At 55.3% G+C, this 20,281-nt stretch overlaps 3 protein-coding genes across 4 annotated transcripts in view; 2 read left to right on the top strand and 1 right to left on the bottom strand.

Moving 5' to 3' along the window:
- The first annotated feature begins 5 nt into the window (after positions 1-5).
- On the top strand, positions 6-7,431 carry PTSG_09264 (uncharacterized protein). The gene is made up of 16 exons (XM_004989465.1): positions 6-334; positions 685-1,083; positions 1,454-2,084; positions 2,124-2,920; positions 3,068-3,192; positions 3,480-3,536; positions 3,752-3,831; positions 4,108-4,234; positions 4,600-4,715; positions 4,993-5,066; positions 5,256-5,300; positions 5,508-5,588; positions 5,834-5,935; positions 6,159-6,281; positions 6,596-6,699; positions 7,167-7,431. Exons 1-16 carry the CDS (start codon positions 167-169, stop codon positions 7,306-7,308), a joined length of 3,171 nt encoding a protein of 1,056 aa, XP_004989522.1. The 5' UTR covers positions 6-166; the 3' UTR covers positions 7,309-7,431.
- PTSG_09263 lies at positions 7,358-13,997 on the bottom strand (the record flags this gene model as incomplete). Of its 2 annotated transcripts, XM_004989464.1 has the most annotated exons (8): positions 13,827-13,997; positions 13,613-13,705; positions 13,291-13,379; positions 13,044-13,118; positions 12,786-12,848; positions 8,422-11,732; positions 7,857-8,290; positions 7,551-7,651 (listed from the first exon to the last, which is right to left on the bottom strand). In XM_004989464.1, the coding sequence occupies exons 1-8, from the start codon at positions 13,969-13,971 to the stop codon at positions 7,551-7,553; spliced, it is 4,311 nt and encodes a 1,436-aa protein (XP_004989521.1). In that variant the 5' UTR covers positions 13,972-13,997. The 2 variants fall into 2 exon arrangements, with proteins under 2 accessions (XP_004989520.1, XP_004989521.1); XM_004989463.1 differs by lacking the exons at positions 12,786-12,848; positions 13,044-13,118; positions 13,291-13,379; positions 13,613-13,705; positions 13,827-13,997 and adding an exon at positions 11,987-12,241 and having other exon boundaries at positions 7,358-7,651.
- Positions 13,998-14,008: 11 nt separating this feature from the next.
- Positions 14,009-20,281, top strand: part of PTSG_09262 (uncharacterized protein) — a 10,221-nt gene continuing 3,948 nt past the window's right edge. The window contains exons 1-16 of the mRNA XM_004989462.1: positions 14,009-15,303; positions 15,474-15,590; positions 15,777-15,815; positions 15,941-16,019; positions 16,246-16,370; positions 16,627-16,731; positions 17,080-17,216; positions 17,486-17,561; positions 17,776-17,916; positions 18,150-18,236; positions 18,445-18,561; positions 18,780-18,863; positions 19,073-19,150; positions 19,442-19,576; positions 19,815-19,925; positions 20,212-20,266. Of these exons, the coding sequence (XP_004989519.1) occupies positions 14,197-15,303; positions 15,474-15,590; positions 15,777-15,815; positions 15,941-16,019; positions 16,246-16,370; positions 16,627-16,731; positions 17,080-17,216; positions 17,486-17,561; positions 17,776-17,916; positions 18,150-18,236; positions 18,445-18,561; positions 18,780-18,863; positions 19,073-19,150; positions 19,442-19,576; positions 19,815-19,925; positions 20,212-20,266 (2,593 nt within the window). The 5' untranslated portion in view covers positions 14,009-14,196. The remainder of the gene's footprint in view (positions 15,304-15,473; positions 15,591-15,776; positions 15,816-15,940; positions 16,020-16,245; positions 16,371-16,626; positions 16,732-17,079; positions 17,217-17,485; positions 17,562-17,775; positions 17,917-18,149; positions 18,237-18,444; positions 18,562-18,779; positions 18,864-19,072; positions 19,151-19,441; positions 19,577-19,814; positions 19,926-20,211; positions 20,267-20,281) is intronic.

The following is a 20,281-nucleotide window of genomic DNA, read 5'->3' as shown; positions in this document are numbered from 1 at the left end:
AAACCGTGTATTTTGGGCAGCCAAACAAACAAACACCGCAAGCAGTTGGTCGCTGTCAGACGACCACAACAACCGCCCTCCACCAACCCAACAAGTCCAAGTTCACTTGCGCCAAAGTGACAGTTTCCAAGAGCACACACACCGCGCCCTCCGAGGTCACACCGCCATGTCACTTCACAAGAATGGAGATGCCGCAGGGCGGCAGGCACAGCAACGGCAGCAGCAGCAGCAGCTGTTGCGCGCGAGCGACTTGACGCTGAGCAGCACCGAGCTCATCACGGTCATGGAACGTGTCAAGCAAGGCAACCTTTCCGTGGATGATGCCATTGCAGAGGTGGGCTGCGTTTGTCTGTCTGTCTGTGTGTGGATGGTTGTCTGAGAGAGAGAGTGTGTGTGTGTGTGTGTGTGGGTGTGGGTGTGGGTGTCTGTGTGTGGGTGTCTGTGTGTGGGTGTGTGTGGATGAGTGTCTGTGTGTGAGTGTGTGTGTGTCTCTGTCTATCTGCGTCTGTATGTGCGTATGCGTGTGTGCGTCCGTGCCTGTTTGTCTGTGTCTGTGGGTACCTTGTTTTGCAGGTCTGAATATGCAGTCATGACACTCAACGCGTGCTATCCAACAATGCATCCACTCCACTCACACCATGCTTTCCCTTCCTCTGACCCTCCTCCCCTCCCCTTTGCCTGTAGGTGCTGGCCGTTGACAGCGAACGCGCGACATCTGGCGCTGACAGCACCACGCCGACACATGAGCCTGCGCGAACGTTCAGCGCGCATGCACCCGATGTCCAGCACTCAACTGCTGCATCGTCTGCTTTGGCATCAAAGCCTCGATCGCCACCAACAGCAACAGCGACAATGGCGCCGCACCAACTGCAACAACAACAGCAACCCGAACACCCGTTACAGCAGCAGCAGCAGCCGCCGCCGCCGCCGCCACCACCTTCTTCGGCATCCTCAACTTCACACCACAAGCGACATCGACGGGACAAGAGCGGCGGTGGTGGCGGCAGTATGGCTGAACTGTCAAACGAGGACCAAATACAGCTTATGAACTCCGTCCGTGACGGACGCATCAGCGTCGAACAGGTTGGCACATTGTGTGTGTGTGTGTGTCTGTGTGTCTGCGCGTGTGATTGTGTGTGCCTGCGCTTGTGATTGTGTGTGTGTGTGTGTGATTGTGTGTCTGTCTGTGATTGTGTGTGTGTCTGTGTCTGTCTATCTGTGTGTGTGTGTGTCTGTCTGTCTGTCTTTGTTTGTCTGTCTGTGTCTGTGTGTACATGTATGTGCATATCTGTCTCCCCTCTCCTTTCCGCTTGTTCTGCAGCCTGTGTTCCCAGTGTCTTTCTGCATTCTGTATGACTGGCTGTTCAGCGACGAACACTCTCGTTTTGGGTGCCGCACCTCACGCCAACACCTCACGCCAACACCATCGCTCCCCTCTTCGCCTTGTTCACAGGCGCTGCGGCTGGTGGAGGCGAGAGAAGCAAGAGCAGCAGCGCTGAAGCACGGGTCGGCAAAGCTGCCGGCATCATCATCGCTGTCGTCGTCGTCGTCTGCTGTGTCGTCGTCGTCGCAACCATTCCCAGCCGCCTCGGCATCTTCAGCGTCGCAGCCCAATGCCACCTCAACCTCAGCCACGCACGCCATGCTGTCGGCCCTATTTGGCTCCAGCGACAACCCGTCAAGACTGGCATCATCCTCGTCATCGCTACCATCATCGTCATCATCATCATCATCATCATCATCATCGTCGGCATTGCTGCGGTCACACATCACGACGTTGCCCCTTCGCCCCATCTCCCAGTGCGACTTCCAAGACCTCCAGCTCAAGCACGCGCTGGCTGAGGCGGGCGCAGACGTGGACGTACACGCAGCAGCGGCGGCGATGCTGGCGGGGACAGGGAATAGCAGCAGTAACAGCAACAGCGCACACACGCGGCTGCGACACACGGTGGCCGTGCGGCACGTACAGGTGGCTTCGAGCGGCGTCGGTGCTCGTGGGGAGGGGGGCGCGACTGGCAGGGATCGTGGTGGTTCTGGTAATGACGATGATGGTGGTGATGGTGATGACGATACTGAGCACGGTGGTAGCAGTGGTGATGGTGATGATCGAAGTGCTGATAGAGGTAGCAGTGGTGATGGTGATGATCGAAGTGCTGATAGAGGTAGCGGTGAGACTCATGCTGCGATTGCTGGCACATTGCGTTCAGCTGAGGTAGACGTGTCGTCCGCAGCCCCCACCAGCAGCAGCAAGCCATCATCACTTGCAATGGACGATGCAACAACCACGACAACCACGACAACCACGAGAGCAGCAGTGTCACCAGCATCAACAACAGTGGCAGCATCAGTGTCAAAGCCCCGCGCCCCAAAACCGCTGCCAAAGCCGCGACGATCAAGGGGAACCAGCAGCAGCAGTGGTGGTGATGGTGGTGATGGTGATGGTGGTGGTGATGATGGTGGTGAGTATATCGAAGTGGAGAGTGGAGCAGAAGGTGCTGACGACAACGATGATGACACTGATCGCAATGTTGGCGATGAAGGGAGCGAAGGGGGTGCGACAACAGCGACGATTGGTGCTATCGATGATGATGGTGGTGGTGGTGGTGGTGTTATCGATGACGATGGTGATGGTGGTGATCATGGTGATGGTGGTGATCATGGTGATGAAGGTGGCAGGCGAGCTGACAATGACTCTGTTACCAATGCAGCCAGCACAGCCGCGGCCTCCAAGCTCGGGGAATCAGCTGTGCTTCGAGATCTCTCCACACTGCTGTATCTGTACCAGAATCAGCCTGGCATGGTCGTGCCTGAGCCGCAAGCGCAAATCTCCAATGCCAATGGCGGCGGCGGTGGTGATGAGGGCCGTGACGTCCCGAAACGTGTCACTCTCGTTCTTGAAAGCCAACAATCCATCCGAAAGGTGTGTGTGTGTGTGTGTGTGTGTGTGTGTGTGTGTGTGTGTGTGTGTGTGTGTGTGTGTGTGGTGGAATGTGTACTCGATGGTTCCCCACCACAGCTCAGCTCACCATCCATACTCACCACCACATCACCACCGCCCTGTGCTCAGGTCGTTCCACTGCCGGATACACTGGACGCGCTGCTCGATGCCGCCAGCAGCGCGTGCGGATGTGTTGCGCAGTCCCTCCGCTTCCACCGCGATGGGGCACAGGTCGAGTCCATCGCCGTCGTCAGGTCAGGAGAGCACTGCATTGTGTGTACGCGCTGCATGTAGGCAGACGTTGTGTGCACTGTGTGTGTGTGTTGTGTGTACTGTGTGTGTGTGCACTGTGTGTGTGTTGTGTGTACTGTGTGTGTGTGTGTGTGTGTGTTGTGTGCACTCTGTGTGTGTGTGCACTGTGTGTGTGTGTGTGTCACTGTGTGTGTGTGTGTGTGTGTGTGTTCTGCCTTACTCACGCAAAAACCGTACCCTCTCCTCTTCGTTTGTGCCCCCCCCCCATCGTCATCATCATCACCATCAGAGATGGCGATGTGCTGCTCGTCTCGGATTCCGCCCACGTCCGCCCAACTTGCTGCCGGTGAGCTACGCCGTGGTGTGTGTGTGTGTGTGTGTGTGTGTGTGTGTGTGTGTGTCTGTGTGTGTGTCTGTGTGTGTGTGTCTGTGTCGTGTGTCGTGTGTGTGTGTGTGTGTGTGTGTGTGTGTGTGTGTGTGAGGTTGGTACAGGTTCGAAACGTCACCGCCCTGCAATTCTCCCATGCCCATTGCGCATCTCGTACATGTGTTTCGTGCCAGCGCTGCATCGTTGACGTCATTGCCCGTTTCTTCCACCGGTGACTGCACGTGCAACCACCTCGCGCCAACGGCCACAGAGGGTCAGTGACCTGTCTGTGTGTGTGTGTGTGTGTGTGTGTGTGTGTGTGTGTGTGTGTGTGTGTGTCTGTGTCTGTGTGTGTCTGTGTCTGTGTCTGTGTGTCTGTGTGTCTGTGTCTGTGTGTCTGTGTGTCTGTGTGTCTGTGTGTCTGTGTGTGTGTGTCTGTGTGTATGTGTGTGATTGCATGCGTACATGTATGTGAGTGTGCTTGTCTGCAGACAGCGTGCATTTCGCTAGAGCATGTAACCAAGCGTCAATGTTGCTGCTTGGTTCTCAGATTCGGACGCGTCTGACTGGATCAAACTGAACGTCGGTGGAACAATCTTCCGCACAACACGCGGGACACTCACGCGGGACGAGGAATCCATGCTTGCCCTCATGTTCACATCAAAGGACTGGAACAGGTAACAGTGTGTGTGTGTGTGTGTGTGCGTGTGTGTGTATGTGTGTTTGACAAGTGGATGAACATCTTGGGCGCTCACATATCTTCACTCAACTCACCCATACACTCCTCCTTCAACCCTATTCCGTGCTTCCACTTGCCACACCACAACACACAAACACACAATGCACACAATGCACACAATGCACTCAACACACTCAACACACTCAACACACACCATGCACTCAACACACACAATGCACTCAACACACACAACACATACAACACACTCAACACACACAATGCACTCAACACACACAACACACTCAACACACTCAACACACACAATGAACACAATGCACACAATGCACACTGCTCGCCCGGCAGTGCTGTCGATGAGAGCGGGGCGTATCTGATTGATCGCAACCCGCGCTACTTTGAGCCGCTGCTCGGATATCTCCGCGACCGGACCATCATCCTCGACCCAGGCATCAGCGCACGCGGTAGGGGGGGGGGGGTGTGTCTGTGTCTGTGTGTCTATGTCTGTGTGTCTATGTCTTTGTGTGTGTCTGTGTGTATGTGTGTGTATGTGTGGGTCTGTGGGTCTGTGTGTATGTGTCTTCTTTGTGTGGGTCTATGTGCGTGTTTGCCTGTCTCCCTGCACCTGCCCCTTGCCGACATACCCGTCTCTGTGTGTGTACATTCTCCGTTGATATCGCATCATCCCTCCCCGCACCTCACTGTTTCCATGCCCCCTTCTACCCATGCACGCGTGGACAGGTGTGCTCGCTGAGGCGCACTTCTTTGGGCTGTGGGGCGCCATTGAGCTGTTGGAGCCACTAGCCGAGCGAGAGGTGTGTCGTGCTGCAACATGGCAGAACCGCGGCCTTGGTGTCATGGTGAATGGCGGTGGTCAATCGGGTGGTGTGCGTGGTGCCGCTGATGTATTATGGATGTTTGTTGCGCTGATGGGATGATATCTGTTACGTCGTGCCGTGCGACACTCACCTGCACCGCACATGTCCATCACGTCATGCGCGCAGGCGAATCAGCTCCTGCCCAACCCTCCACTGTGCCGAGCAGATATGGTGGGCAACCCCTCCAAGCTGCAACCACCCGCATGCGCATGTTACGCACATGTGTGCACAATCACACTCACACACGCACACACGCACACACACACACATACACACATACACACAAAAGTGCACAGTCTCACCCACGTGCGCGCTCCCATTCACTCACTCCCCTGTGCTCACGCTCACACTCCGTCACGCCATGTCTCGCATCTCCAGATTAAGATGCTGATGACAACTTCAGCCACTGCTGCACTTCGGTGTCAGGGCCTCAACTTTGAGCGCGCCGATCTCTCATGCGTGAGTCTGTGTGTGTGTGTGTGTGTGTGTGTGCGAGTGTGTGTGTGTGTGTGTGTGTGTGTGTTGTATGCCCTTCTACCCTTCTCCGTTCTGCTGTCCTTCTCTTCTTGTGTCCTTCCTCCGTCTTCCCTCCTGCCTTGTTCGCAACCGAGCTTGCACCCATCACACCGTGCCACAACACCTGCTCCACCCCCATCATCATCCACCTCCTCATGTTACTATAACGACTGTCCACGATGCACCAGCTTGATCTGCGACACATCAACTTCAAGATGGCCAACCTCCAGCACTGCAATCTCACAAACTGCAATCTCGAACACTGCAACTTCGAAGGCGCATCCTTACAGGTAAAACAACACGTGATTGCGTGTGCGTGTGCGTGATTGCGTGTGCGTGTATGTGTGTGTGTGTATGCGTGCGTGCGTGTGTGTGTGTGTGTGTGTGTGTGTGTGTGTGTGTGTGTGCGTGTATGTGTGTGTGTGTGTGTGTGCTTGATCGCCCTGTAATGAAAGCAACCCTGCTTGACACCCGCAACACCATATTTTCACTGACGTTCATCCTTTGCAACAGCACGCTGTTCTCGATCGCTCCAATTTGATGGGATGTGTTCTGAGCCGCGCAAAACTCGACTTTGCTTCCGTTCGCAACTGCAACCTCCACGACCCATCACACTACAGTCACGCTGTGCTCGAGGTGATACGTTGGGTCTGTGTCTGTGTGTGTGTGTGTGTGTCTGTCTGTCTGTCTGTCTGTGTATGTATGCGTGTGTGCGCGCGCCTGCGTGTGTGTGTGTGTGGGTGGGTGGGTGGGTGGGTGGGTGTGTCTGTCTGTCTGTCTGTCTGTCTGTCTGTCTGTCTGTCTGTCTGTCTGTCTGTCTGTCTGTCTGTCTGTCTGTCTGTCTGTGTGTGTATCAGCGCTTCCATTTCTTCGAGTGGTCTGGTGGATGTGCAGTCGCTTAGCCTGCTCACGTCGTGTTCTTTTGCCGGCACGTTCTATGTATGCCTCAGGGTGCATCGTGTCGCAGTGTGGACTTTGAGGACTCGAATCTCAGCTGTGTGAACATGCGCGTGGCCTGTCTCAAGCGTGCAGTTCTTCGACACTGCAACCTCAGGTGTGATGGATGGCGCAAGCAGCGACATCTTACCTTGCAAACTGCTTGCTTGACACACCCGCAATGTACACCCACGTTCACTCACTCACTCAGTCACTCACTCACACTCACGCACACACACTCACTCACTCACTCAGTCACTCACTCACACTCACTCACTCACACTCACTCACACACACACACACACACACTTACTCACACACACACACTCACTCACTCACTCACTCACTCACTCACTCACTCACTCACCCACACACACTCTCTCACTCACTCACTCACTCACCCACACACACACTCTCTCTCACTCACTCACTCACTCGCACACTCACACACTCACTCACTCTCACCCACACACGCTCACACACACACTCACTCACACTCACTCACACTCACTCACACTCACACACTCACTCACTCACTCACACACTCTCTCACTCACACCTCACGTGCACGCTCATGCATATCAGGTGCTCGAATATGGCCGGGACGGACCTTGGCGAGTCTGATCTCTCGGGCTGCAACCTGCAGGGCGCTAACCTGCGTGGTGCAAACACCATGCGTGCAACCTTCCATCGCCCCTACCGCCTGAACCAGAGCAGCCCGGCTTAATGGTGGCGGTGGTGGTGGTGGTGTGGTTTGCGGAAGGTCCCCCAAGTTGTTCCGGTTTGTGTTTAACATATGCACTGGAGGAAATGTATTGACGTGAGTAAGGAATAACACAACATCAACGAGCGCTGTGGCATCACCCCCAAGTTGTTCAACCGTTGTGAGGGAATGTAGAAAGGCAACGCACAACGAACAATGAACAGCGAGCATCCACAACAACAAAAGCAACAACCCATCAAACAATTCTAAGCAAAGTGGTGGTCCTTGAGTTCTCCAAACGACGGGCGCTCACGCGGGTCTTGCGCCATGCACTTGTACGTCAGCGACTGGAACCACTCGGGGATGGCTGTAGGGTAGGGGTGTGTGTGTGTGTGAGTGGGGAGAAACGATGCGTCAGCAACCAACCCAGGCACATCACACACACACACACACACACCTGCACACACACACACACACACACACACACACACACACACACACACACACACACACACACACACACACCTGCACACACACACACACACACACATGCACACATGCACACAACTCACCATCTTGTTCACCATCCTCGAACCGAAGCCGCTTCCCATCTGCCATTAAGTTGCTGATGGTGGCGAGGATCGGGCCCCGATACCCGCTCCCCTTCTCCTGCTCAATCAAGTCCGGCACACGCTGGGTCGTGACCTCCCACATCAGCACCCCAAAGCTGAAGATGTCGGCTTCAAAGCTGTACTTGTCGCCCGTCAATGCCTCTGGTGCCATGTACAGCGGCGTGCCCACGCCAGCCGTCAGCGTCATGCTCGTCATCGTCTGCAGTCCAGCTTGCGGGCTGTATTGCGGATCATCAACATCATGGGTGGATGACAGGCGGGTGCGCTGCTTGTGCTGGTTCCTGTCACGCGTGAAGCACTGGCGAATGGATCCGAAATCCGTGATCTTCGCGCGAAGGGACGACGAAACCAGCACGTTGCCGCTCTTCAGGTCTCTGTTTGGGTGGTGTTGATGAGGGGGGTGAGGCTTGGATGGGCAATGAGCAACAAGCACGTGCCTGCATGCAAAAACACACAAACTTACATACACACACATGCACACACACACACACACACACAAACGCACCGGTGCATCTGGTCGAGGCTGTGGATGAAGGCCATCCCACTGGCAACATCACGCAGTAGTCGCAGCTTCAAGTCCCACACACTATTCACATCATCACCGACACTGCCGTTGCTGCTTTTCTCAACATCCTTGTTCCTCACCTCCCTCAACACCTGTTCCATATCCTTCCCCAACAAGTCTTTCAGTGACCCCAGAGCAACAAACTCCAGCACCAGGAACGGGCTGCCGTTGGGATCCGTGCCCGCGCCAAAGAACCGCACCACATTCGGATGCCGTGTCCGCTGCAGAAACTCCACCTCCTTCTCAAACTCAAGCACCGTGCTCTCGTCAAACATCATCACCCCTTGCTGCAGCACTTTCACTGCCACTGTCACCGTGTCCCACTCTGCCTTGAACACCACGCCAAACGCACCCGCAGCCACACGCTTGATCATCCTCAGCTCATCGTACTCAATCTCCCACGCCTTCTTCAGCGCCATCACCTCCTCGTCCCGTTCCACAAGCAGTTGCTCCTGCAGGCCGATGCGCTTGGTCAGGCCACGGTAGCGGCGTGACAGCCACGCCATGAGCAAGCCAAGGGCAAGGCCGCCAATGACAGAGCCAGCAGCAATGCCAGCAACATCGGGGTTGGCCCCCACGCACCGCCCAGTGGCAGCCGCCTTGAAGCCACGCGCGCATGTGCAGTGGAAGGAGAACACAACGTGTGGTGTCAACGTGGAGAGGTCGCGTAGTGGTCGCAAGTCCTGATTTGACAGCTGAAGCGCGCATTCAATGGGAGCATTGGTCAGCTGTAGAATGGGAGGAATGGGGCGGTTTGGTATGACAACGAGGTCAGCTGTTCGAAATTCCGCGTCCGAAAGGGCAACTCTTCTCTCTGCAACACGGTTGATCTCAGCCAGCTGGCCCAACCACGTGTTGCCAGAAAGGTCCAGCACATCCACTTCATTCACACAGTTTCGCATCATGGTTGCAGCATGTTGCGTGTCAGCAAGCCCAGCTAAGTTTCGGGCGAAAAGGACCCGACGTCCCCATCGCGTACACAGCGCAGCAGTTGGTGGAAACCGGGTGTTGCTGATGTCCAGGATGTCGATTGGAGGCGCGTCGATGGAGGCCAGTTGCCAGCAGCCTGATGCGTTGAGTTCACGCAGCGGGTTGTGGACAGTGAGAGATTGGAGATACTTGTTGTTAGTCAAAACAAGCGTCTCGAACGTCTTCCCAGGACACAGCTCGATGGTTCTATAGTCCGTGCTGACAATGCGGAGCTCACGTACGTCGCGTGCAAGCAGTTTGCACAATGCACTGATTGGAAGCGTGTCAATCGTGGCGCCCGACCAACCCACGTGCAGCACATGGAGGTTGAGGGTCGGAAGCCGCTCGATTAACGGCACCACGGCACTGATGTCCACGTTTTCAATCCTCAGTGCTGACAGCGGCGCTACGCTGGCGATGTTCGTTTCGGTCAGTACTGCCCTTGATTTTGCTTGCTCAGATGCATCGAGCTCCAGAACCACTAGGTTGGAAAGGGCAAGAAATGCGGCCAGGTTGATGTGGTTGACATGATGGCCCTGCAGTCGGAATGTGTGCAGTGCAGGCGTCATGCTGATGTCTGGCAGCTCCTCCACCGGATTGCCGCTCATGGACACTTGCCAGAGGGACGGGGCTGTGGTGGAAAGGTTCAAGCTCGTAATCTGGTTATCATCCAAGTCAAGGGCGCCCAAAGATGGCAGGGGAGCAGCCCCAAGAACGTTGTCGATGGAGCGCAGGGCGTTGTTGGCAAACGAAATGTGTTCCAGCGAGTTGCTGTTGATAAAAAGGTTTGAGGGAAGGGCGGTCAGGCGATTGTCTTTGCAGAAGAAAGAAATGAGACGCGTGTTGCACTGAAGGAGGCCATTAGGTAAAGAACGAAGCTGGTTGTCGAATAGGTCCAACATTCTCAGTGCCTTCAGGTCACGGAACACGCCCCGTGGTAGCGATGTCAGTCGGTTGCTGAAGAGCAACAGCCGCTCCAATACCGACAGGCCAGAAAAGATGGCCTCTGGAAGGGATGTGATCAAATTACCGGACAATGCCAATAAGTTCAGGCGGGTCGAGTTCCCAAACAATGTCGGTGGCAAGCTGGTGAGGAGCGTGTTTTCAAGGACAAGGGTCTCAAGCGCTGTGAGGGCGGAGAATACGCCCGGTCGCAGCCTCCTGATTGGATTCCTGTGAAGGTGCAATGTTGTAAGGCGCGAAAGCCGGTGCAGCAGCCCAGAAGGGAGAGTGCTGATATCGTTGTTGCCCATAAACAACTGGCGCAACTGTGTGAGGTCCTGGAACGCGCCTGATTCAACATGGCAAATGATGTTCTGGGCCAGGCCCAACTGCTGTAAGGATGCCAGCCCTGTCAAGTCGTCGCGAGACACGTGGCCGATGCGGTTTTGGTCCACGCTGAGGAGCGTCAGGGATGCCATGGCGGATAGTTCTGGGACGTTTGTCAACGAGCAATTCTCCACCCGGAACGTGGTGATGCCTTGTCCGTGAAGAAACCCTACCACAGCAACCTCACGCAGCAGCACGCTGTTGCGGATCCAGATTGTGCCGAGGCGAGACATAGGGTTGAGCACGCTCAGCTCAAAGGTGGCAAACTGAACGCCTTCACAGAATACCGTTGTGCACGCCGTCCAGTTGCCATTGCCCAGGATCCACTGGACAGCAGCGTGTTCAACATGGCCACTGAGCGTCAACGCGCGAACTGAGGGAGAAATTCTGAGGAGCGTGCTCGCGTCGGTACTGTCATTCACACGAGCGGGATCGCTCTCGAATAGAGTCAGAACGAGGCTTTCCCCGTTTGCGCCGGGGCACGAGCCATCGATCACACTCTGCAGAGTGCACTGGCCCGCCTGCACGACTGGCTCATCATTTCGGCGCACACGCGCACGGCGCCGCTGTGGAGGTGGAGTTGAGTGAAGCGCTGCGGGGTTGCTCTTCTTGCTGAGATTGGTTTCAGGCAAGAGCACAGCCGTTTCCTCTGGGTGAGAGCTTTGCGCTTGTGTGCTGAGTGTGCGCGCTCTTTCCGCCTGACTGCACCCAAAGGCGGCCATCATGCGCTGGATCGATGACAGATCAACCGTGACCACTGCACCTGCTTCTGGTGTCTTCTTCCCATGCGTTCGGTTGTGAGCAGTGCCATTGTTGCTGTTGTTGCGTCGATCTGCTGAACGTACGGTGTCATGCTGTCTGTCTGCAATGCTTGTACATGGCACGTCGTGCTGGTGTAGGGTGGTTTGAATGTGTTGTAGCGTGGTGTCCACTTCTTTGCACAGTGCGACCGCCTGAGGAGGAGAGCATCGTGCAAACCGACGGCTGAATGTGAGAACAAGGCCACGACGAAGCAAGAAACTAATGTAAACACAGAGACCAGCACGACAGAAGGGCATACCATGGCCGTGAGGCTGTGGAAAACAAAGTACGGCAACAACCGAACGACACACAACAGCAACACGATCACACCCTCCTCATGACTTCATGACCGATGGTGCACCTGTGCACGGACATTCTACACCATTGCACACAGCCGCATGCATACCTCAGTGTCGCTGAGGACCGTGCTGTTGGTTACACACACTTTTGCCACCACCAGCAAGGGCAAAGCCAACAGCAACAGCTTTTGCAGCCTCCAGAAACCCAAGACAGCGGGGGATTGTGACATTCTCTTTGCTTCTTTAGCTTCTTTGCTTTGAGCGACAAGAGAAGAACAGCAGGAGAGGGAACAGCAGCAACACGAGTATCCAACCAGCGCACCGCAATGCTCCGTCTGTGTTTTCATTGAGGAGAATTACTGTGCATCGTTTATGATTTTCGTCAAGACAGGACTTCACAACTCTTTGTGTGGTGGTGTGTTTTGACTGCTGCCAGCAGCAGCCTTCGGGGACTGTTGATCAAATGATGATGATGATGATGATGACGACGACGAGGAGGAGGAGGACGAGGCGTGATTGTGTTGGAAGTGTTTCCCAAGCAGCGAGGCAGGTGGCTTGGTTGTGTGGCGGTGGCCATGCTCGCCAATCAGCACTTCGTGATGGCGCCACATCTCGGTCGTATCCAGCAACCGATCCTGTTCAGTGGGAGGGGACGTGTGCGTGCATGTGTGAATGTTGTGTGTGTGTGTGTGTGTGTGTGTGTGTGTGTGTGTGTGTGTGAATGGTGTGTGTGTGAGGCGTGTGTGTGTGTGTGTGTGTGTGTGTGTGTGTGTGTGTGTGTGTGTGTGTGTGTGTGTGTGTGTGTGTGTGTGTGTGTGTGTGTGTGTGTGTGTGTGTGTGTGCAAGGGGGTACATGAAGCGGTCCTGACATGTGGAGCCAACACGTACGCGTGAACACGGCTGCACCTTATCAGCTCGCTGGAAACGCGCCCTTGCCACATCCTCCGACAACCCGTACTTTGGCGCCACCTGGGTGAGAACGATGGGACAATGAAGGGACAGGCGTCAGCAGCGAGAGTGTCCAGTTGGCTGGTGCATTCATGCACACAAACACACACACATGCACACACAAACACACATGCACACACAAACACACATGCACACACAAACACACATGCACACAAACACACACGCACACACACACACACACGCAAACAAACGAACCTTTGCCACTTCCTCCCATGACAGGAGACCGTCGTCGTCCGTGTCCGTTTCCAGCACGTGATACACTGCATCCAACTGGAGAGCCGCAAGGACAGGGCGCGTGTTGAGACTCCATCGTTTCACAACACAGTCAAGTATTGCTGAGCAGAGCTTCGACTCAGCCCACACACACACACACACACACACAACGCACGCGACACAGACGTCTGCGTGTTCGAACACACAGGCCAACGGGCTCCAAGCTCACGCTGTGTCTGTCGTACTCGACGCGCACGAGGCGGATTGCCAGCTCTCCCGGTGCGATAGCGCCGTCGCCACCGCCGCCCACAGGCTCGCCTGACAACCAAGGACACGAACAGCACAGCATGCACGCAAACGGAGAGTGTAAGCCCGTATTGGCACGATGATAAGAAGGAAGTTGCGAACATAAACTGAAAGCCAGCTTCAATGGTGGTAGATATGGTGGTGGGGTGGGATTGGCGGTGTTGTTCGTGTTGTAGCGTCACTCTCAACACCACCAATGGCCGCTTTGAGCAACGCTGTTGCTCCCTCAGTTGCTCCCTCCATACCTTCATGATCCAGGCCTGTGTCCATGCTGGCCACGAGGTTCATCAAGTGCAGTTTTGCGTCATCTTCCGACAGGCTTGCAATCTCTTCAAGCTCTAGCGGGGTTGGTCGTGGAAGAGTGGATGAAGGTGAGGGTTCGCATATCGTTAGTTAGTGTGCATGTGCACAAACACACGCACAACACACTCAACCACACACACACACACAAGTACACACCTTGGTTAAAGAGGATGGGCCGATCTGAAAGAGGAGGAAAGTGCTTCGCATCACCCCCAACACATCCACGTCCACCGCCCAGCAGTACCAGCAGCAGCACCAGCAGCAGCAGCGCCAACAACCGCCCACGCATCATCGTCTTCATCTTCCTTCCGCAAACCCAAATACTGGTGAATGTTCACGGAAGATATTGCGAATCGCCATCAAAAACAACCAAAACACAAACAGCAACAGAACAGCGACCTTGTTGTTGTTTGGTGGTGCTTCGTGTTGTTGTGGTTGCGTTTGTGTCCCCTCGCTCGCTCGCTCGCTCTCCTTCTTCTCCCCTTGCTTGCTTGCTTGCTTGCTTGCTTGAAGTGGTGTGGTCACCATGGGGAGTGGGGCAAGCAAGGCAAAGCAGAAGAAACCAGCAAAGCCTTCTGCAGGCAGCCGGCAAAGCATCCAAGTGCAGCCGAAAGCCAACGACGAACAACAGCAGCAGCAGCAGCAGCAGCAGCAGCATGAACTGCCTCCGGTGAAAGTGCCCCCTCACGCGGCATCGCCCAACACCAACCAGCCAGAACAACAACAACAGCAGCAGCAACAGCAGCAGCAACAGCAGCAACATGTGGGTGGGGAGGATGATGATGTTGGGAGCGCTTCGACGTCAAAGCCACACTCCCGTCGGTCACGGCGATCAAGCGTCACCAGTGGGTCCAGTGGGCCTGGGTCTCGACCCAGCACACAGCAGCGCCTTGTCACTTCCACCCGCGACGCCGTGCCAGCACACCTTGAACGGCCTGCCAGCCGCGGCCAAGCGAAAAGCGACCCAGCGTCTGCAGAGGCCTCAGGCCCAACAGCGGACGAATCCCTGGTCCTGCAAGACATTGATGCCGGTACTGCAGCAGGCACGACCACTGACACCAACAACAACAACAACGACGACGACAACAACAATAGCGACAACAAACCCAACAAGGACGATAACACAGCTGCTGCTGACGGCGGCAAGAAGAAGGCTCGCAAAAAGGCCACGCTCATGTCCCTGACAGTGGACGGCACAGGTGTTGACGGTGATGGTGTTGTTGACGAAGGCGACAGTCACTCGCAATCCACAGATGTCGCTGCAGCGCCACCGCATGGCAGTGATGATGCAGACACAAACGGGACCGCGACAGCGCCCCGCGACAGCACCAGTACACGCAGCAGCGACAGCAGTAGCAATGGCGCCATGCACCGCCCGGTCTCTGCTGTTGCCATGTCACCAGATGCCATGGGAGAGGAGGAGGAGGAGGAGGATGGTGTCGACTCTGATGCTGAGTTGACGGTCGAGAGACACGAGCAGGGCGAGGGAAATGGCGGCGCTGACAGTGGTGGTCATAGCGGCGATGGGATGGTTGCACCAATCCAAGCCTGGGGTGACGACGGGTCGGCGGCAGCAATTGGCCAATCGCGCACATCCGAAGCGTTTATCGAGGACTCCGAAGCCATCTTCAGGGTGCGGTGATGTGTGTGTGTGGGGGGGGGGGGCGCAGGGCATGCTTGTTTGTATGCATTTGCATTCGTGCTCACGCAACCAACCACTCACAACACAATCAACCAACCAATCACTCACAACACAATCAACCAACCAACCACTCACGCAACCAACCACTTAACCATCATCAGGAGTTTGCGGCCATCATCTTCCGCCGCGCAGATTTGAATGCAAACGCGCGATTGGACATGAACGAATATGACGCCGTCCTCCGCTCCCCGTCCCTCAACCTCAGCATCTCAGACGCCGTGCGTGTGTTCTGAGTGTGTGGGTGGGTGTGTTTTGTGTGTGCATGTGTGTGCATGTGTGTGCATGTGTGTGTGTGTGTGTACTGTGTGCTGTGTGCGCGCGTGTGTGTGCATGTGTACATGTGTGTGTGTGTTGAGTACTTCGGCCTCACGTGCAAGCCATTCGCTGCTTCTCTTCTTCTTCAGGATGCCATTGACCTCTTCTATCAATACGACCACGATAAGGTGTGTGGTTGCGTTTTGTGTTGATGATTGCTTGCTGACAACCACGACAACACGTATGCATGCACGCACAATCACAGACACGCGCGCACAATTTTTCACCATACTGCCACTGCGCACTTAAACAGGACGGCGCCCTCTCGTTCTCGGAGTTTGAACCGCTGCTGAACATGCTCATGTGCTGCGCATACAGCCAGCTCGGCTCAGGTGGGGTTGCAGACAAGAGGAGGGGATGCAGGGGTGGATGTGGTTGATTGAGGAGGTGGTTTGAATGAGGTGAATGGGGCTGGCAGGAGCGATGGTGGTGCGCCACACGTGCGAAGATGAGCCATGTGTGCTTTTCATTGAATGACTTATCAGCCTTCCCTCACGCAATAACAATACACCGTCACCACCACCACCCTCACCCTCACCACCATCGTCGTGGCTGCAGAGGAGGAGGCGTGGGTGCGGATTGGATTCGCTGGGGAGGAGGACGATGCACTGCCGCTGTTCTTCAACAGGAGGACCGGTACCATGACATACACAACCCCGCAGTCATACATCAGTCTCGACGAGGTGCACGCGTGCTCGTAGTGGTGGTGGTGGTGGTATGTGATGGTGATGGTGACGCGTTGTAGTTGTGATGAGGAGGGTGGTCAGTGTGACCATGGACTGCATGGTAATGACTCTTGGACCCACACACTCACACTCACACACACACACACACACTCACACACACACGCACACTCACACACGCACTCACACACTCACACACATTCACACACACACACACAACACTCACATCGCCTTTCTCTCTCTCCACGCACGACAGGACCCAGCGCAGCAGTTTGAGTACTTCACGACGGGCGACGGCAGCATCGTGACGACGTGCACGGCAGAGGATGGCACGCGCCACTACCTCGACATGGACACGCAGGTCAGGGAGGTGGGGGAGGGGATGGGGTGGCTCTGTGTGTGTGTGTGTGTGTTTGTGTGGCTGTGTGTGTGTTTGTGTGGCTGTGTGTGTGGGTGCGTGAGTGTGTGAGTGTGTGTGTGTGTGTGTGTGTGTGTGTGTGTGTGTGTGTGTGTGTGTGTGTGTGTGTGTGTGGTGGATGTGTGTGTGTGTGTGTGTGTGGATGTGGATGTGGCCCTGGTGTTTGGTTGTGGTGATACATGTGGACACGATGCAGTGCCATGTGCTCTTACGCAACAATTCCACCACCACATCACCACTTCACACCGTCACCATACCACGCCCCACCACCATATCTTGACCAATGTGCAGTCGTGGGTGCCGGTGACTCCCGAGATGGAGGCAGAATTGCAACCGCTCGACAACGGTTATGAGGACGACAGCGGCGACGTGTGGGCGGCGGGCGGCGGTCACGTCTACGACAGCACACACACGCACGCAGACAAGGGGTGAGTACTGCACAGAACATCGTGTACGTCTGTGTGCTCGTGTGTGTATGTGTGTGCGCGCGTGTGTGTACGTCTGTGTGCGCGCGTGTGTGTACGTCTGTGTGTGTGTGTGCGTGTGTGTGTGTGTATACATCTGTGTGTGTGTGTGTGTGTGCGTGCACTTCAAGCGTCGGTTTACCATTTACTTTTAGACCTTCTCCCTCACGGCCACTTCTTCCCACCGCCACTTCATCCCCCCCCCCCTCGGCAACACCGCGACTGTTGTTCAGGTCTGGTGCGCAAGGCGGCATCAGCACGCTGGCCGGCCTCTCGTTCGACACCATCGAGAACCCAATCACGGGCGAGGTGCGGCTTCAACACTGATGAGCGGCGTGGTGATGGGTGCTGTGATCAGTGATGGCGGTGAAGTGGTGGGCTGTGGCGATGGGCTGTGCCACCCATGAGCATGCTCTTGTCCGCTCACGTCGACAACGTACCACCACCACACGTACACCCACACGTGCAAACACTCACACACTTTCACCGACCCGTCTCCCGCTTGCTACGCACATTCCGGCAGTCTGTGTTCACGTGTGTGAGCAAAGAGGAGCGAGACGTGCGGTTCTATGCGGATCCAAAGACATCGCAGCTCAAACCGCTGCCGACGCAGTGGGAGGCCGTCATCCCAGCAACAGAGCACGCACTCGCACAAATTGAACAGGTTCGTGGCGTTGTGTTGTGTTGTGGTGTGTTGTGTTGTGGTGTGTTGTGTGTGTTGTGCTGTGTTGTGTGTTGTGTTGTGCTGTGTTGTGTGCTCATTTGTTTGTGCCTTTGTGCATATGTCTGTGCTGCTCTTGCGAGTGTTCCCCTGTCTGTCCATCTTGTCTCAACATGATCAGCTCAGCCTGTAAACAACCACTCAACGCCACCCACCCATCCATCCCGTCCCCGAAGGCGTTTCCAAAGTGGTCGAACACGCGGGAAAAAGTGCTGGCGCTGCGACTCAACAACTACGACGTTGACAAGACCATCGAGTGGATGGTAGGGAGGGGGACGTTGAGGGAGGGGGGTGGAGGCGTTGGCAGTGTTCTGGACATGGTGTGTGGAGACACGTGTTATGTGCGTGCATGCGTGCGTATGTGCATGCGTGCGTGTTGGATAATGATGAAGTGCTGGATGCATTGCTTGCTATCTGACTCCACACCATCATTCCTCACCCCCAAACAACATCCTGCGTCGCTGCTGCCAGCGGGAGGAGGGCGCGTTCACGGGCGACGTTGAAGGGGAGCACGGCCAAGGGGCAACAGTGCACGACCTCACGGCTCTCCGCACGCTCAAGGAAAAGCACGAATCCCTGCAGCAGGAGGTGTGGTGGTGGTGTGCTTATGTAATTGTGTGATTGTGTGTGTGTGTGATTGTGATTGTGTGTGATTGTATGTGGAAGCAATGCAGTGCTGTGTTGATTGTGGAAGCAGTCCAGTGTGCGCCAATGTGTCACGTGTCATCTACATGCTTGCATCTCTTCCCAACGCGCGACCCCTGCTCACCGCTCATTACCCCTCCATCACCTCCTCCGCGTGTCAGGCTGCGGATCTTAACAGACGCGTGCTGGAACTGCAGGCGAAGATTGAAAACATTGAGGACGAAAAGGCCGGCGTTGCGCGCGATGTGAGTTCTGGTGTGGATGGTGCCGTCACATGGCCATGTGTTGCACAGCACTGTTTCACTCACTCACTCACTCACACTCACACTCACACACACACACACACACACACACACACACACACTCACTCACTCACACACTCACTCGCTCACTCACTTACTCACTTACTCACTCACTCGCGCACACTCTTGTACCATGTCACATTTGCCATCAGCTTGAGAACAGCCGCAAGTTGGTGGAGCGACAGGCGACGCGAATCTTCAACTTGGAGGAACAACTCGAACAGGCGCAGGTGCTGCTGCTGCTGTTGTTGTTGTTGTTTGTTTGTTGTTGTAGTTGTTGTTGTTGTTGTTGTTGTTGTTGTTGTTGTTGCTGCTGCTGCTGCTGCTGCTGTTGTTGTTGTTGTTGTTGTTGTTGTTGTTGTTGTTGTTGTTGTTGTTGTTGTTGTTCAGTCACGCTGCTTGCATGTAAGGTTTTGTTTACACACACAAGCACGCACGCACTCCCTCACATACGCTCACACACGCACACACACACACGCACTCCCTCATACACACACTCTCTGTTATCTCCTTTGCATCAGCGGGAGAGCGTGCACAAGGGCCCGAGTGCTGAGGATGTGCAGCACTACGAGGACAAGATCAAGAGCCTGCAGGCACAGCTGGAGATGACACAACAGGGCAAAGACGAAGCTATGCAAGGCCTCCTCAAGCAACAGGTGCGCACTTGCGTTCACGCTGCGTGTCTGGACGTTGGCGTTGCCAGGGGTTTGAGTGTTTGTCATCATGATACTCGTTTGTTTGAATCGAGGAAGCAACCTGCTTGTTCCATCCAATCACCACCCTGCATCTGCTGTTCACTCATCCATCACCCCATGCATGCGTGTATGCATCCATTCATTCATCCATCCACCCACCCAATGACAATGACAATGACGATGATGATGACGATGATAGGGTGAGGAGATGGCCAAGTTGCGTGAGAGCGAATCGAGATTACGACAGCAATTAAAGGAGTCGCAGGTCACCAGCTCCGCCAAATATAACAAACTCCACTTTGCTCTCGAGGTCAGTGTCCGTGTGTGTGTGTGTCTGTGTGTGTGTGTGTGTGTGTGTGTCTGTCTGTGTGTGTCTGTGTGTGTGTGTGTGTGTCTGCGTGTGTGTGTCTGTGTGTCTGTCTGTGTATCTGTGTGTGTGTGTGTGTGTGTGTGGCTGCGTGTGTCTGTGTCTGTGTGTCTGCGTGTCTGCGTGTCTGCGTGTCTCTGTGTATTTGCCGGTGATTTGACTCTCAAACCGCACACGCGCGCCATTCCCCACTCCATCTCACCTTGTCTGCCATTTTACGCACCACCAGGAGCTCAAGCAACAGAACACGCTGCTGAAGGAAGAGTATCATACAAGCGCAGAAGGTGCGGAGGCTGTCC

This window comes from Salpingoeca rosetta (genome assembly GCF_000188695.1).
Source record: "Salpingoeca rosetta unplaced genomic scaffold supercont1.29, whole genome shotgun sequence".
Taxonomy (NCBI): domain Eukaryota; class Choanoflagellata; order Craspedida; family Salpingoecidae; genus Salpingoeca; species Salpingoeca rosetta.
This window is presented reverse-complemented; position numbering and strand designations above follow the sequence as displayed.

What these genes read in the sequence shown, in the direction of transcription:
- PTSG_09264 (XM_004989465.1), top strand. Translation starts at nt 167, where the DNA reads ATGTCACTTCACAAGAATGGAGATGCCGCAGGGCGGCAGGCACAGCAA. An exon ending in TGGATGATGCCATTGCAGAG is followed by an intron (nt 335 to 684) that starts GTGGGCTGCGTT and finishes CTTTGCCTGTAG; the next exon opens with GTGCTGGCCGTTGACAGCGA. An exon ending in ACATCAAAGGACTGGAACAG is followed by an intron (nt 4,235 to 4,599) that starts GTAACAGTGTGT and finishes CTCGCCCGGCAG; the next exon opens with TGCTGTCGATGAGAGCGGGG.